A 16,678-nucleotide genomic window follows, 5' to 3' on the forward strand; every position below is an offset into this window, starting at 1 on the left:
CGATGCGTAAACCTCGGCCAGGTTTCGAGGAGAGGGCGGTTCCGAGATGTGAAAGCGAGATCGAGTGACGAGGAGAGGAGAACTGGGAGAATTGGGGTTGAAGGGTGGAGGTGGGGGTTTGTGAAACGCTCGACCCAATAGCGCGTGCAGTGTGCATAATTGCGTGCGTGTTCGGGTTACTGTGGACGAGAGGAACGACGAGGTGAGAAACGACGAAGCGAGAGAAAATGGGACGAGCGGAGGTACGTGGAGATCCACATAGTCATCTGAATCGCGGCGAGAAAATGGTCCGGGAGGAAACCAAAAGGGAAAGCCAAGCGGACAGCCACTTGCGTAACAACGCGTAACTAACGACGCGCGATCATCTATGATTTTAATGTGTGTTCTTGTGCTACTATCCGACGTAAGTCTCGGCGACACGCTGTTTCGTACCTGGCGCCGGAAGTGAAGCCTTCGACGACGTCTTGGTTCCGAGATGGGACAGACAGATCTGGCAGGCTGAATCGTAACGGTGGACAATTCTGTCTCGTAGACACGCTGTAGCTTTTGTTTCCTTCTTTCTCTGTTCCTTTCCTCGGGGAAAACCTCGCTGGACGCGAGCGAAGAAAACGGATGATGGAGTCGAAGTTTCAAGGAAGATACCCGATGTGCCATAAACAGAGAGAGCGATCACGAACAGGGCTGGAACACGTGACTTACCAATGCTCTGGGCTCTTCCTTGCTAAACGGCGAGCGTATTGAGTTCAAGCTGACGGGTATCAGTGCCAAACAATATAATTCCTTTGCGACTTTCGCGGCCCCTTCGCACCAAGACCACCACCAACCACCAAACCTTTCTGCAACGTGACGTATTCGTGTCAAAGCGTAGATACATACGTAGTTTAATTTTAATCGATCGATCGTTTTGTAATTCAACCTTCGTTCCACGTTGCACACACACACACACACTCGCGTCGCCGTATCGATTTTTCGTTTTAAGGTCGACCGTTTTTAAGACTCTCTCGTACACCATCGCGCCATCTGTGCTGCTCGATGCAAACGAGCCACGCGTTAGTCTCCACTTTCTTCTATCGCATCTTTCCCTCGTTCTTTTCTTCTTTCTTTTTTTTTCTTTCCTTTCTTTTTTTCCCTTTCTCTCCCCTTTTTGTTCTCTGTTTCGCACGTTAACTGCTTTCGAGAACCTTCCTCCTGCGCTAGCTGCACTGTTCAGTTCTCGACAGTTCTCCCGCGATTTGTGACTCCGCAATTCGTCGCGTCCCTCGCCGCGCTCGATTTCTCTCCTGGCGCGTCGTGGCCAGGCATCGCGAATAATTCTAGTAATAAAGCGGTCTCGCGATCGAGTCGCGGGCCTTTTCTCGTCGTTTTCTCGCTGTTTTTTCTACCTCCTCTTTCTCTAGGGATCGATGAAAAAGGCGGGAGAGAAGGCGGGCGGGCTATCGCGACGAAGAGCAAGCTGCCACCAGTGATGGAAGAAGCAATGGAAAGTCACGTTCGGTCTGTTGACGGAGGGTTCGCAACGAAATATTTGGAGGAAAGGGAAAAACATTTGGGAGTAAAGATCGTGATACGGGGAAAGAGAAAAAAAGGGTCACTTCCGGCGGCCAAAACGGGCTGACGACGGCGTACAGAAGAATTACGGTCTGAAACATAATAAAGATAATGAAAAGAATATTATTATAATGAAAATGAATTATAGAAAATATATGTGTATATATATACACATGTTGTGTATGTATATATACACACGTACATATAAATATATATATATATATATATATATATATATATATATATATATATATATATATATATATTTAATAAAAATGCTCTTCGGAGAAGAAAATGCAAGTTCAAAAGAGGTGTAAAGGATTGCAAAGCGTGAAAATAACGATGATCGAGATCTCGTTAGCTCGCGTTGTTTCTCGAGGGAGGGGAGGGACTATAAGAATCGTCAATACCGTCGACAGCGATGTTATTAACCAAAGCTTTAGCCGCGAGACAGAGACGACGATATGTTTCTTGCAAACGAGATTACATAGGATGAGAACGAGCGCGTCGTCTCGTCGCGTAAATGAATTTTCTAGGTTTAAGAAGGAGCTTTCTCGGCGAGACGCTGCATAGAAAAAAAAAGGAGGAGGAAGAGATCTCGCGTTGAATAAACAGTGTTTTCCAATGCTCGTGAACGTGTCCTCTTCGTTGGAATTTTTCTTGCACGAGACCTACGAATAATTATTGGTGTTTTAATTATTATTTTTTTTTTTTTAATTGCGTAAACAAGTAAATTCCCGGAGAAATTCTGATTGGAAAACACTGTCTGTCTCACCTGTTCTGAATGAATGCGGCAGAGGAGTAAAAGTGGCACAATCTGTCTCCGGTTTTTTTTTTTTTTTTTTCCTTCAAATCGGTGTTGTCCTTGAACGAAGCGTCCTTGCTGTCCGTGTTGTTCTTCGCTGCACACCATCAGACAGCGACAAGGAGAAATTTTTTAGCAGTGAAAGTCTAATCTCAAGGGCAGCGTTGATTTCGAGCGATTAGAATGCGTACGATGATGTAATCTTGTAATCGAATGAAATGCACTAAGAAAAAAAAGAAAACACTTCCTCGTCTCGTGTCGTTGTTACAAGATGATTCTTTTCGTTAGGTGAAACGCGTTTTCTGCGACGTGCCGATCGCCGGAGAAGACTCTGTAAACGAAATAACGATAAATCTTAATTTATTCTTTATATTTATATTCACGGAGAGATTCGAAAGAAAGAAGATCCTTTCCGATGGGGAAAGGGCTCTGACTCGAGGATATATAATAGCGAACGATTAAGTGTATTATATAGTTACTACCAGTTGTACATAATGTGTATAATGAACGATCGTTTCCTTTCTTCTTTTTCTTCTCCCCTAAGTTTTCGCTCAGCTTCGTTCACGTTACTTTAGAATCGTTGCTTTCTCTTCTTTTCCTCTTCTTTCTTGCTTTCTTCCTTTCTTTCTTTTTTGTATACAGTATATTTGCGAAACTAATTTATGAACGTTGCGTATCATTTACCCTTGTATCTGTAAACAGTGACTAGCCGAAACCTCTTGTAAATAAACATTTCTCGTAATAAAATCTACCTGAAGTATATAAGTATATACGTGACGAGATAATCGAGTTCACCTGAACCTGGACATCCTATTATCTTTGCATCCTTGTTGCACGATGTGACAATGATCAATAAAAGGCGACGCTGGTTGACAATAATCAAGTCGATTTATTGCAAGGATACTAAATCTTCTGCACAGTGTATGTGTGTGTGTGTGTGTGTGTGTATGTGACTGCAAATATAAATCGTAATCTCATTTGCATCATGGGTCCATTATTGTCTAGTCTTAAACATACCGTACGCTCTTTCTCTCATCTTGTTCTTGTTGAACTTGATGCTTAACTCGTTAGGTTCTACGATAATACTTAAATAAAAAAGAAAAAATACTTAAATAAAAAAAGAAAACAAAACGTAACGTTTCTCCTTTCATTCTTGAAAAATAAACTGAAATAAAATGATTTTCGAATCCTAACGAGTTAATTCCAATGTCGTTTAACACCGACGGTTAAAATAATCAGTCGATCAACAATAATCCGACTAACGACACGTTAAAATGTGAAAAAACTGTTACTTCTCCTCGCAACAATACAGGGTGGTCATAAAATTTTCAATATCAACCCAATTCGCGTTCGTCGTAACAATTTATTTATTTACACCGCGGCCGAGTGTCTCGTCGAGCGACTAAATCTTATTTAAACATTTCAATCACCGAACGACACAAGAAACGATCTCCAAAAGAGCAATCCTCGATTACCCTGTATTATTCCTTTAAATTTATACATGACACGGATTAAATACGACATACGATATTTGAGAAAGTACATCACTTACAACAGTTTCACCGCTAGTTTACACGACAAGACGAATTGTTCGGCAGTAATATTCGTTTCAATTTGTTGCACACAACACGCTGACAACTTTGTGCTTGCACAGATCGGAGATTGACGCAAGGCACAAATAGAATTAAACAACGTAACACGTGCATAAGAATAATATTCTTTGTTCTCTACAGTTTCGAGCAAACATTGACATTAATGTTACAAAAAACAGAATGAAAAACTTTCAACCAAAATGATTCGTTACGTACGCGTTGTATTTTTTTTCTTTCTTCAATCGAAGCATTTCAATTTTGTGTCCGAACCAACGCCCTTAGTTCTATTAATCTCTCTCGCTCTTTCTCGCTAGCAAGATATATAATCTCAAATATAATTGTACTCGACAGATACATCATACCCGAGAACAAGCTCCATACGAGTACAATCGATCTGCAGACCGCGCGTTCAAATTTTTTACAAAACACACTTTCATCTTTTTTTTTTTTCTTTTTTTCTTTTTTGTTCCGTCAACTCGCGAAGGTAAGGAAAGGATACCTAGATTAAAATATAAAAAAGAAAACGTTGACAAACGTGATATTCCTGCGTTCAAGGTTACGAGGATTTGTACACTTTTCATTGGCATAAATTACGTTTCGACGTGGCCCTGCAACTGGCCAACTATCTTCCTCACCCAACCCGCTTGACTCTGTCCCGCCGACACGTCGTCTTTCTCTTCGCCGCTGTTGCTCTCGGTGGAACGATACGTTCCATTTTCGCAGGACGCGAGAGACCTCGACGAGACTTTACAGTCCAGTTGTTCATCCCGCTGGCCCTTCAAGAAAACCGACTTGACCTTCAGGTAGTCGGGTTTCTGAGCGACGCTGGGTTTGCAACGTCTCGTCGTTGCAACGCCACGCCCCGAGCTGTGACTACTGATCGTCGCGATCGACTCTGCTCTCTTCTTCGCCGGCACTGGCGGCGCCACCTTGTTCTTGAACAGTGGCGAGTCCTCGGACGGCTGGCTCGACTGCGGCCTGACCACCAGGACCTCCTCGACGTCGCTGAATATTGCACTGTCCCGGAACGCGTCGTCAACGTCCACGTCCACGTAGTTCTCAATCGTCTCGAACGATCTTTCGTAGAAACTGTCCGTCTCGCTCTCTCGGTTCTCCGTGCTCTCTTCCTCCTCCTCCTCCTCCTCCTCTTCCTCCTCGTCGTCGTCGTTCCTCTTCTCCTTCTTCGCTTGTTGCGTTTGCTGGCTGTGCCGTCTGCTCTCGAAGAACAAGACGGTCGGGTCCGCGTAGTCGGACTGAGCGATGCGAGCACCTAAACTCGAGCTCCCCTGTTTGTAGTACAGCGAGGGTACTCTCACGTCCGAACTGCCCCCTCTGGCCGTGCATCCCACCAGCTCTTCCACGTCCGACGACGACTCCCTCGGATGCTTCGTCTTGCCCTTCTTCTTCAACTTACCTGCGCTCAGGGAACGAAAGTACTTGGTTCTCTCCAGCTCCTCGCTACACTCCAGAGTCTCGGTGCTCATGGTGTTCCTCAGGCCCTGAAGACGATTGCCAGCCTTGGAGAGCACGTTCTTGAATATCGTGCTGCCGCTGGTGGCGTTCGTTGCCCTGTAGATCTTGTGATCGGGATGGATGTTCGCGGTCGTGGACGACATGTGAATCTCCGAGTAAGCGTCGGTCAGTGTGTCGTCCAACGAGCAGAAGAACGTGGACGTGGACGTTGAAACGGAGGTCGGGAACTTGGCGATTCTTCCCTCTGGCTGGCACGTGGACGCGTACCTTTCCATGTCCTCCAGATTGATCTCCGCCGGCTTGTCGGAGGCTATGGTGAACGGCCTCTCGCTCATCGGTTTGCCATCCCTCTGCAAGAACCGCGACTTCGTTACGTTCTGGTTAGAGTTTGGATGGATTTGGAAGCTACGCGGGAGCGAACCGCACTTTTGTGGCGACGTCGGCAGGCCCTCGCACAGTTTCGTCAGCCAGACCGCTGGACGAGTCGGGCTGTCGTTCCCGTCCAAGCTCCTCTCCTCCTGCAGACAACCTTCCCACACGTGCTGCAGGTTGTCATAGTTCCCGAAACCTTTGCTCGACTCTGTCGCTTCCTGATTAACGCCAGTCGTTTCGCACTCGTCGTTTCTCCCTCTGTCGTTTTCCACGATCTGGATTTCATCAGTTGCCTTCGTGATCCGATCCGAAGCCTGTGTCTCCTCGTTTCTCGACGACGAGTTCTCTCTTATCCTGAGCGCGGTCTTGATAACCTTGCTCTCGGTCACGATGCTCTGTTTCTTGAACGTTTCGAACAACGCTTTCTTCTCCTGCACGATGTTGATCTTGTTCTTCGAATTGCTGTTGTTGTCCGCCGACTTGTTGTTCTCGGTTTTGCTCAAATTATCGTAGAGCAGCTGCAGAGCAGGCTGCTGATGATCACGCGAGGATGACAACGAGTTCCAAGTGTTGTTCGTTTTGACGAATCGTTCGCGATGGGCCGATCTAATACGCGATATCCTGTTGTTCACCGAATTGTCCGCGATGTAGTTCGTGTTCTCCGAGTCGCTGTCGTCAGATGTGTCGGCGGGCACGCGTTTGTTGAAACGTTGCTGCTGCCTGACGTTGATTATACTGTTCGTTCGTTGCTTCTCCAGCAGTTTCTGGAACTCCTGGTTCTGCATGAGAATGTGGCCAACTATTTCTTCGACCGTTTGCGCCTGGGTCTGCTGTTCGTTGTTCTCTTTGGTTTCAGGCGGCGAAGAGCTCGCGTGCTTGTCGCTGATCGTCTCGATAATCGCGCACTCGGTCTCGATCGTGGCTGATCCCGTATCGATCGTGTCCTCCTTTTGTTCCTCGTCGGACTGGTTAAGGCACACGTAGGATTGAAAACCTGGTTCGGATTTCCTCCTCCAACCGGTAAAGCGATCCTAAACACAATGACAAACGTCTCTCAAACTTTGATGCAAAAAGAACAAAAACGATTCCTTAAAATTCTGGACACGGACTCCACGTTAAAGTAAAATATTTATTCTAACTTGGATTTTTCAGTTACCGGCAAAGTGATCCTAAAAACACGATGATATTTAATGCAAAAGAACAAAAGAAAATGATTCCTTAAAATTCTGAACACAGATTCCAAGTCAAGGTTAAAATATTTACGTTTTTACCTTCACTTTTGATCCGCGTCCGTCTGAAGATTTAAATCCGTGTTCTCTGGAGTCGTTCATGCCGGAATCCTCGGCTTGATTTTTCCGTGGCGATGCTGGAGAATACTGTTGAGAATGAATGAATTAAGTGGAAGAGACGAAGAGTTGAAGAATACTGTATAAGATATGCCTGAAACTGATCGTACCTCAGTTGTCGTCTCAGACCTTCTGCCACCTTTTTTAAACTTCTGTCTAAGTCCTGTCTCGGACCTTCGCCTCTCTTTCTCCTGTTTTCGTTTCTCCAAGTACTCCGGAGGCGAGGAGTACTGTTTCTTCAGCGACCCTTTATCTGCCAAAGTGTCATCTGTAAACCGTTTTATCATTATTATTATTATTATTATTATTATTATTATTATCAACTTATTCACAGTGTAAATTGTGTAATTTAACGAATAAACTTACCCTCCGACTGCGTTTGTCCAAGTTGCAAAACCAACTGCCTCGCGTGAGACGGTATGACCGCGTTATAGTTCTCCAAAATCACTCTCTTTATTTGCAAAGTCCATTCTCTCTTCTGCTCCAAGTTTCGTGCCTGATAAGCGAAAAACAAAACAAAACAAAAAAAAAAAAAAAAATACCAATTTGACATTAAATTACTATCAAGGATTATAATAATAATAACGGATGATCATGTTACCTGGAGAGTATACTGCAGTCTAGGATTATCGAAAGGAATCACGTGGAAACTGAGGGGTTCGCCTGGTATGCTTTCAATGAGCATTAAATTCGAACACTGTCGACACACCGATAACAACGAAATATTAACAAACAAATTACACGAGTGATTGAAATGAAACGTCATGAAAGATATGTACCATAATGTGAGCTTTGTAGACTAGAAGCCCGTCTTCCTTCTTCTTGGTGAGCAGAATCATGCGATCGAATAAGAAAGCGTGCCTGGGAGCCTTGGCGCCTCGCATTCGGAATCTTCCCTCGGCAACCAGCTCCCCGCTGGTGGTTAAGTCTGGGCCAGGCCAACCGTACAAAAGGGACTGGATCTCTTGAACACGCACCGCGTGCTCGTGCCTTCGTTTCATCGCGTTTATGTGCTTGGCAATATCAGTCATGGCAGCCAGCGCCGCCTCGATCGCCTTGCTACCTTCAGTCTCATTTTCTCTTACTTCGCAATCCGCCGCGTACTCCTTTGACAAGTTCTGCGCAACAACAGGGGTGTAAATGTAAATCTCACGTGCAAGCAGAGATAAAACTGCAGGTACGACTTACCTCCAGAAGTAAGTGGTACTTGAGGATCCTTTGGACAGGTTTCAAAAGAAAGGATCCAAGAGGTAGCGCGTGGCCTAAAGCTGCTTGCCTCTCGCGGAACGCGTGCGCAGTCTTTTCTTGACTCATGAGGTCGGTCAGAACGGAAACTGTGCTAAAATGAACAGTGTTAGTAGCTACGTTTACACAGGGGAATGTACCAAACTCTGAGCAGCATCCCCATTAGGGATTATGCCGCTAAATCTTACCTTGGATAATTGGTGCAGTACTCTGTATACACTTTGAATCCCGACTTGTGCTTTATGAATGTGTTTGCCACGCAGATTGGATCCAGACCACATTCCTCTATCTCTTTCAGGAACTCTCTGACGTCAAGTGTTTTCAGATTAATAATTTTATAATATTATAACACGTAGAAGTAGAAGTTATTTTACCTGTTGAATTCGAAGATATCTTCAATATTACTAAATAAGTTACTCAGCTGCATTTGATCCACAAACGACGCCGGATCGTTCCTCCAAAATATAAGGTAACCCTGAAAGAAATAATGAAATGAATCTCATGGTTTGGATGACGAGATTCGATGGATGATGAGAGATGACGCTTACTTGGATGACCTGTCGCAGATGTTCCACGTATATCGCCTCGGTGTCGACAATTTCAAGGAGCACCCTTTCCATAGGGTTCCTATGGGGGTCGCAGTAACGCGGCCTGAAGCACAGAGAATTGAGCGGATCTTCCTCTGTACTGTTTCTTCTTTGATCGCTGCCATCGTCTCCTATTCGACAGTTGGTCTCCGACACTGTCACCACTCCACTGTCTCCAGAACCTTAATTTACAAGATATTTACACACACGTTTATTTCCAATAAAGTACAAAAACACGCGCAGAACTTTCAGACGAATTACTCGCGTTTCTTTCTTTTTATTCTATCTATAAAAATTACTCCACCAGTTGAAACAACAAAACAATGTTGAAGAAGATCTGAGATTCCAAACAAAAACCATTCAAAATCTCTGATAAAGATTAATTCTCGTCCGATTCTTTTCAAGAAATTCACTTCAAGTCCTCATCAGGATTATAAACTTGATACAAGAGTTCATCGTCGACACAACCAAAAGACGTTTCCTCTTTCCCTCCCAAACTGGTTCCAAGTGTCAAACAGCCTCCATTAAAATGAAAGTGAAGGAGCCGAAAGCGCTCGAAAGATTGTTTATTAACGTATAACGTGTTATCAGAGACGGTTGTTCGATCGTCGAAACGCGCACGTTCCCTCGCTATTTCAGCCTCCGTGGCAACCGTTTCCTTTAACGACGCTCGCGGAATGTCGAGAGAGAAGTTTACCGCCGCTATCATTACTGTCATTGCCGTTGATTACGCTACAAACCCGGGGAGAAAGTCGAAGGCCTTGAAATCTCTTTCGACCGATATATCTGGATTTCTAAAATATTTTCCAAGCTTTTTACACGTTCCTTGTGTCCACCTGCACGCTCATTTATTTATATACTCTGCATTGTAGAACTCCGCAAAGAACAGAAGTGTTGAAGGAAAATCTGGGATGATCTATAGATCTACTCTTGATGATGATAATTCGATTTGGCTTGTATCTTTCTCAAGCAGAATTACAGTAGTATGGTTTTGAAGAAGATGAAAAGAAGATGTACACGTCCATCTTATATTGGATTATACTGGAGATTATTTTATGATGAAGCGAATGCCATCAATGAAGCTCTTGATTGATGAAGAATATAAAGTGAATTGGCTTGGGCAATTAAAATAGTACAAAATTGATTGATTTTTTTTCTATTCTTATAAAATTAATCCCACCTGAAGATAAAATCGAAATGTCAGATATGATAAAACTGATTTGAATATTTAAAATGGCTCAGAATTCAAATCGATCATCGCTCTATCTTCTTTAATGTTACTAAAGTCACTCCTAAAAAATTCGGAATTCCTGAATTCTCTAAAAGACCATTCTACAATTCTTCTAAATATAACTATTCTTCTAAATAAAATATCTAGCAATATTAATCCTCTCCTATGATTCCCCTACTTCTGCCAACCTAACTCAAACCTCTTTGAACCATCAAATTTCAAATCAACCATCTCTTTTATCTTTTTTAATCTTACTAAAATCATTCCTACAAAATTCTGACCCTAAAAAACCATTCTATGATTCTTTCAAATAAATCATTCAACACCATCAATCCACTTCTATGTTTCTCCTACTTCTGCCAACCTCATTAAACCTCTTTAAACCATCAAATTTCAAATCAATCATCTCTCTTATCTTTTTTAATCTTACTAAAATCATTTCTACAAAATTCTGATCCTAGAAAATTTCCTGAAAAAACTACGATTTTTCTACGATTCTTCTAAATAAATCAATCCACTTCTATGCTTCTCCTACTTTTATCTCATTAAACCTCTTTAAACGATCAAATTTCAAATCAATCATCTCTCTTATCTTTTTTAATCTTACTAAAATCATTCCTACAAAATTCTTCTGTAAATCCCTGAACTAGTCTAAAAGACCATTCAACAACTCTTCCAAATAAATCATTCAACACCATCAATCCACTTTTATGCTTCCCCTACTTCTGCCAACCTCATTAAACCTCTCTGAACCATCAAATTTCAAATCAACCATCTCTCTTATCTTTTTTAATCTTATCCTTTTTTTAATCATTCCTATAAAATTCTTCTGGAAATCCCTGAACTGATCTAAACGACCATTCTTTCAAATAAATCATTCAACGCCATCAATCCACCTTTACGCGTCTCCAACTTCTGCCAATCTCACCAAACCGCACTGAACCCTCACCTTGCGAGCTGGCGCAAGTGTCCGCCAGCGACTCGACCGATGCCAAATAAGGATTAATGGTGCACGGGTTCCCCTGATTGCTGCACCCGCTGGATGAGGTGCTCGAACTTCCAGAGGACGCGACCGAGCTTCCAGACAGCGGCCTCCCAGCGTTTCTGCATCGTCTGTTGTACCTGAACGGCGTGAGACCGTTGCTTTCGCGTCTGTACGGCTTCCCCTCTATCGTACACTCGTTTCTGTGCCCCTGTTGACCGTTCTCCGCCGTTTCTCCGGCGTCGTTCTCCTTCCCGTCGGCCACCACTATGTCCACCGTGTTCTCCAAAGTCGGGTGCTCGGCCATGGCGTCATCCGGCTGCGATTTGGACAACTCGGGGTGGAACTGGCCGAATATGGAGCCCCGATGGGACACCAGGCTCAAACGTTTTTGCAGCACCGCCGGTATGTTGCAGGCAGACGGAAGTACCACGTGCTCGGTGTAGCCATTGCCCCGGCGAGCTAGCTCGTCGAACATCCCCAGCAGCTGGGGCACCAGATCCGTGCTTGTCCCTGAAACGAAAGTGAAGAAACAAGAGATTAAAAAAAAGAAAAACAAAACAGGCTGTCTCAAAAGTTGGGAAACGTTGTATTAATTTCATCTTGTGTGTGACCCCGCGGAATTGGGCAAGCAGAGAGTTGAAAGTGGGCAACAGTTTTGTAAGATTCTGTTCGAGATTGGAAGATTAAGTAATCGGAGGCAGTGACTCTCAGCCCGTCGCATGTGTATAATAATTTGTTCATTTTTAATTCGTTCTTTAACTTTCGGTCTTTCGAGAAGATTGAGAATTCGCCACCTCGTGGATGAAAGAATCACTTGGAAGCCAAATTGACCAGTTTTCTGAAAATTTCTTTATTTCAACATTGAGATATATCGTTCAATTCTTCGCTCGATTAAAAAAAAAAAAAAATCAATTCAACTTTCCTCACGATTCAATCACGTTTAATTTCTAGGGTTCCCTGGATAATTACAGTCCCTAGTTTTATCAAACTCGCTTGTGAGGTTATAAAATTAACCTCGAGTTTTTTAAAAATTCTCAAAATACCAAAACGGAAGTGTTAGTCCCTCGAGCGTGACTGAGTATTTTTAGTATCATTATCAAGTGTAACTAAATATTTTTATCGTTTGCTTGCAATTTGTACAATTTTCTCAAAAAAAAAAAAAAAAAAATATCCCTAGACGTATTCTAACCTAACCCGAGGCATCGGAACTTTGTTACTAATATCATTATCATCAGAAAATAGTTTCGTTTCGACTGTCGCTCGAAAGAAAGCGAGAATAGAGAATCGACTCTGCCTGTCAGGCAGTTTATCGCATACAGGCGAGCGCGATTTCGCACGTGCAGCGCGGGGAATTTCGTTTATTGCGAATATATATATCGTGTGTCTGGCATGGCAGAGAGCTCGTGCTTTTACTCCGACCGAGGCATAACAATGTCGTATAAACAAACGAGCAGCCCCTGATGGTTTCCAATTCGCCGCGAGGCTGACGTGAATCGACTAAGTCCGATGAACTTGTACCAGCGCGCGGTTTTTTGCACTTCGCGCGCGCTGAAACTCTATAGGGTGATTCAAGGAGAAAGTTCCCCCCTGGCGAAAGTCGCGGATTTTTCCTCTAATATCGACCTCTCTCTCTCTCTCTCTCTCTCTCTCTCTCTCTCTCTCTCTCTCTCTCTCTCTCTCTCTCTCGTATTGTAAAATTAAAAATTTAAAATACCATTCGTCTTACTTGTCATCTACGTATTTATTATTAGCTTCTTTTCTGAAGTTTGATAATAAATAGTAGAAAGTAAATACTCTTTTGCAATTGTTTTATAATTTTTCACTGTGAGAACCACTGTGAGACTGTTTTATTGCTTAATTTCGATCTTGATCGTTGTAAATCTCCAATAAACATACCAATGAACATTTTATATCACGACGGTGATATAATGAATTTTTGCTTCTAATTATCTCGCGCGATAGCGTGACATTTTTGTTAAATAAATCCCTTTGGCACGTTAACACATATTTCTTACAATGCAACAAACTTCTCGCCAGCCACCGATATACCAACTGTTATATTTTTGTTGTAATTAGCGTGGCTCGACTTTCCACGCTTGAGGTAATTAACGCGGTTTCCGTGTCTACGTACGAAAAAGTTGCAGCTCGGTAATGATCCAGAGCCCTCGGTGCCAAGCGGCCAACGCGGAGGAAGTTATTCTTTCAGGATTTGCAGCTGCGTCGGGCATAAAATACAAACACGATTCGCAAAGAAAGCAAACCGTATTTTTCCATCGTAAAATGTTATCGATGGACCAATTTGCAGGAAAGTAAAACGTTACAGCTTTTAAACCCAACTTTCCCCAAAAATCTACCGCGAGCATATTACAGCGGAGAACGCCTTTCTCTTAATTGCAACCTCGTTATGGATTGCTAATTACCTTCTGTATATCATTTACGACACTTGAAATTCTTAAAATTCTTGCAGTTTCGAAGAACCCTCCGAATGCTTCCTTTTACGCGCTTTCTTCGTCGAAAGGAAATATTCTGGCCATTGTTCACAGCATTATTAATATTATTAATTAACATTGCTAATATTTCTGAAATTTTGAAGAAAAGAGCCGCTGAGTAGATTTTCGAAAAATTCTTGGATCCCCGATCCAAAGCCATTTAGTTTTATTTCTAAAGACGTGTACTTGATTCTTAAATTCTTTCTTCGCCAATTCAGTTGTTGCACTTCGAATACGAAGACACTTTTAAAATCCATCTCAAACGACAATTAATCCTGAATACTTTCAAAATTCTCAAAATCTCCGAAAGTTCTTTTACACGTTGACTCGTGATGCTTAAAACGTACGAAATCTGCAAAATGAAACGAGCTGTTAATGGTCTTGTCGTCAGTAATTCCCCAAATCGCCGACGTCTGGAAGAATCCCCGGGGGGAAAAAAAAAGTCACTAGGCCCGACCAGCCTCGAGGCATACATAATTTCGTTCCAGACTTTCCTCGCTAATCTAAATATCCCATCATCCTGAAAATACATACTCGGTCGATAAATCTGAAATCTCGACGCAATCAGTTCATCGGATCTGCGGCGGCTCCCGCCGTATCGAGGTCCGAGGCGTGGAGGGAAAAAGAAAAGAGAAAGAAAAAGTAACTAAACAGAGGAGATCTAGTAACGCGGAGAGGCTAACGCACAGCAGCCAGGCAGGCAGATCGACGAGCAAGGAGACGAGAGGCGGTGGCTCTCTCCGCCTCGCTCCGCTCCGCTCCTTCCTGCTCTGCTCCGTTTCGCTCGTTGCTGGCCATATGCGTTCTTCCTATCCCCCCGATCGCGATGTTGCACTTGGCTGGAACTCGGCTAATAATAGAACGGGACCAACTTTCGTCTCGGCCTCGCCGTGCATCAGCTTCCTCGCGACTGTCACGCTCGAGACCGATGACACGCTTCGCCGTCTCTCTCACCTCGAACCCGAATTAACGCCTCTTATTATTCCTATACGCTGCAATCCTATAAACATTAATGTACAGGCTAGGTCTTTTAGGTTAGGTTCGATCGTTTCGACAAAAATGGGTATTTTTTTCTTCTTTCTTTGTTTCTTTTTTTTTTTTTTTTTTACACATTTTATTTATTTTCTGTGTGTACTATGACTTTTAATTTTGATTTTGACATCGTGTGTCTGTTATTTCTTACACTTTATACTTTTATAAGTACTTAATATTAATATTAACGTCCAGATTAAGTTTTTTTTTATTTTAAGAAAAATGGGCATTTTTTTATATATTTCTTATGTTTGTACTTGTATATTTTTTTTATTTCTTTTTATACTTTTTTTCTAACATTAATGTTAATATCTAATAGGCTAGGTCTGTTTCTTTATCGCAGGAAAAATGAATTTTACATGAGAAGATACTTTATTCTCTCTGTACCATGATTTAATTTCATTTTGACTCGACGATGATTTTATGTTATACGTCTATTACTTCTTATACATTAATATTAATATTATCATCTAGTAATAATATTATCTAATAATACTAATATTATTATCTAATAATAATATTAATATCTAGGCTAGCAGGCTTTTTCTTCTAACTACCTTATGAAAGACAATCTTTGATTAGATTTACACTAGTTTTACTTTTCACTTCACCAATTATCACCAAGGAAAGTTTTCGAACTAAACTCAATTCAATTTAGTTTCCTTTTTCCTTTTTTTGGTTTAGTCAATCTTCATGGAATCGACAAATATTTCAAAACTGATTCCTCTCCTTCACATTAAACACAATTTGATGTAGCTTAGAAAGACTAGGTACATTTTCAATTGGTCAATCTTTAACTTTAGCTACTCGGAGACGTTTAATTACAATGCTTGTTTATTGTGGCAGGTGAGCAGAAATTATTGACTTCCGGTATAAGAAGATAAATGACGGAGATTTAGAGATACTCCCCGTGCTCTGACCTCGTTTCCTGATTCGTGATCTAGCTCCACTGGTCGATGAAGTAATCTTCGAATCGGTATAATAGATGGGACAGAGCGTTTGAAATAGGGTTTGTAGAATTCCAGGGGTTTCTCTTCGAAATTGTGTGATCTCCAAGTATATATATATTCAGAACAGTAGAGTGTTGTAAAGTAGAAACAGCAATCACGATTGTGAAATTCACTGGAATGATTCTCTAGTGATTTCTGGTAATTTCCTTTGGCACTAGAACAGTCAACAATCCCTTAAAACGGATTAAAATCGTAAAATCTTTTCAGACAGCCAATTCTACTGTTAAAGAGTGCTACTACGTGATACATTTTCATAAATTCAAAACTTCGTTGCGTTTTCAAATATTTATCTAGTATACATATATTATATACAGGGTGTTTCGTAACTTGTGGGACCCATTTGTACGCCCAAAAATAATGGAAAAAAGTCATATAAATATATGTCCTATCTGTCTTCGTTTATGAGATATAATGAATTTTATTACACAGAGCAAACTCTAGTAAGTTAGTTTTACCAGGGATGGTATATTCAATTTTCATAATAATCATAACTGGGACGAAGAAAACCCACATGTCATTGTGCATTCAAGACATCAACACCAGTTTAGTTTAAACGTATGGGCAGGAATAATTGACAAATTTTTAATTGGACCTTTTTTCCTCGATGGGAAACTAACAGGCACAAAATACGTTGATTTTTTGAGCACGCGTTTACACGAAACATTAGAGGAAGTTCCAGTCGATATTAGACTTCGTATGCGGTTTATGCATGATGGAGCTCCGCCGCATTTTAGCCGAGTGGCCAGGCAATTTTTGAAACAACACTTTGCTAATAAATGGATTGATCGTGGAGGTCCTATTTGCATGGCCTGCTCGTTCTCCGGATTTGAATCCATTAGATTTTCATTTTGTGGGGACATTGAAAATCTATTGTACACGCAGCATCGATTGAAAATGCTGAAATACTACGAAATAGAATAGAGCAAGGCTTCCGACAAATTCGAGAAACACCAGGAACGATAG

General features: G+C 42.0%; 1 protein-coding gene across 2 annotated transcripts in view; it reads right to left on the bottom strand.

The window, feature by feature from the left end:
• Positions 1 to 2,396: 2,396 nt before the first annotated feature.
• Positions 2,397 to 16,678, bottom strand: part of LOC122529491 (dentin sialophosphoprotein) — an 82,056-nt gene continuing 67,774 nt past the window's right edge. For both annotated transcript variants that reach the window (XM_043655674.1, XM_043655675.1), the window contains 11 exons: positions 11,149 to 11,694; positions 8,930 to 9,150; positions 8,756 to 8,856; positions 8,570 to 8,686; positions 8,325 to 8,475; positions 7,916 to 8,254; positions 7,738 to 7,833; positions 7,503 to 7,632; positions 7,247 to 7,404; positions 7,062 to 7,166; positions 2,397 to 6,821 (listed from right to left, as the gene is read on the bottom strand). In XM_043655674.1, the coding sequence (XP_043511609.1) occupies positions 4,536 to 6,821; positions 7,062 to 7,166; positions 7,247 to 7,404; positions 7,503 to 7,632; positions 7,738 to 7,833; positions 7,916 to 8,254; positions 8,325 to 8,475; positions 8,570 to 8,686; positions 8,756 to 8,856; positions 8,930 to 9,150; positions 11,149 to 11,694 (4,250 nt within the window). In that variant the 3' untranslated portion in view covers positions 2,397 to 4,535. The remainder of the gene's footprint in view (positions 6,822 to 7,061; positions 7,167 to 7,246; positions 7,405 to 7,502; positions 7,633 to 7,737; positions 7,834 to 7,915; positions 8,255 to 8,324; positions 8,476 to 8,569; positions 8,687 to 8,755; positions 8,857 to 8,929; positions 9,151 to 11,148; positions 11,695 to 16,678) is intronic.

The sequence above is a fragment of the Frieseomelitta varia genome, unplaced genomic scaffold, assembly GCF_011392965.1.
Source record: "Frieseomelitta varia isolate USP_RPSP 00005682 unplaced genomic scaffold, Fvar_1.2 scaffold_29, whole genome shotgun sequence".
NCBI classification, from domain to species: Eukaryota; Metazoa; Arthropoda; class Insecta; order Hymenoptera; family Apidae; genus Frieseomelitta; species Frieseomelitta varia.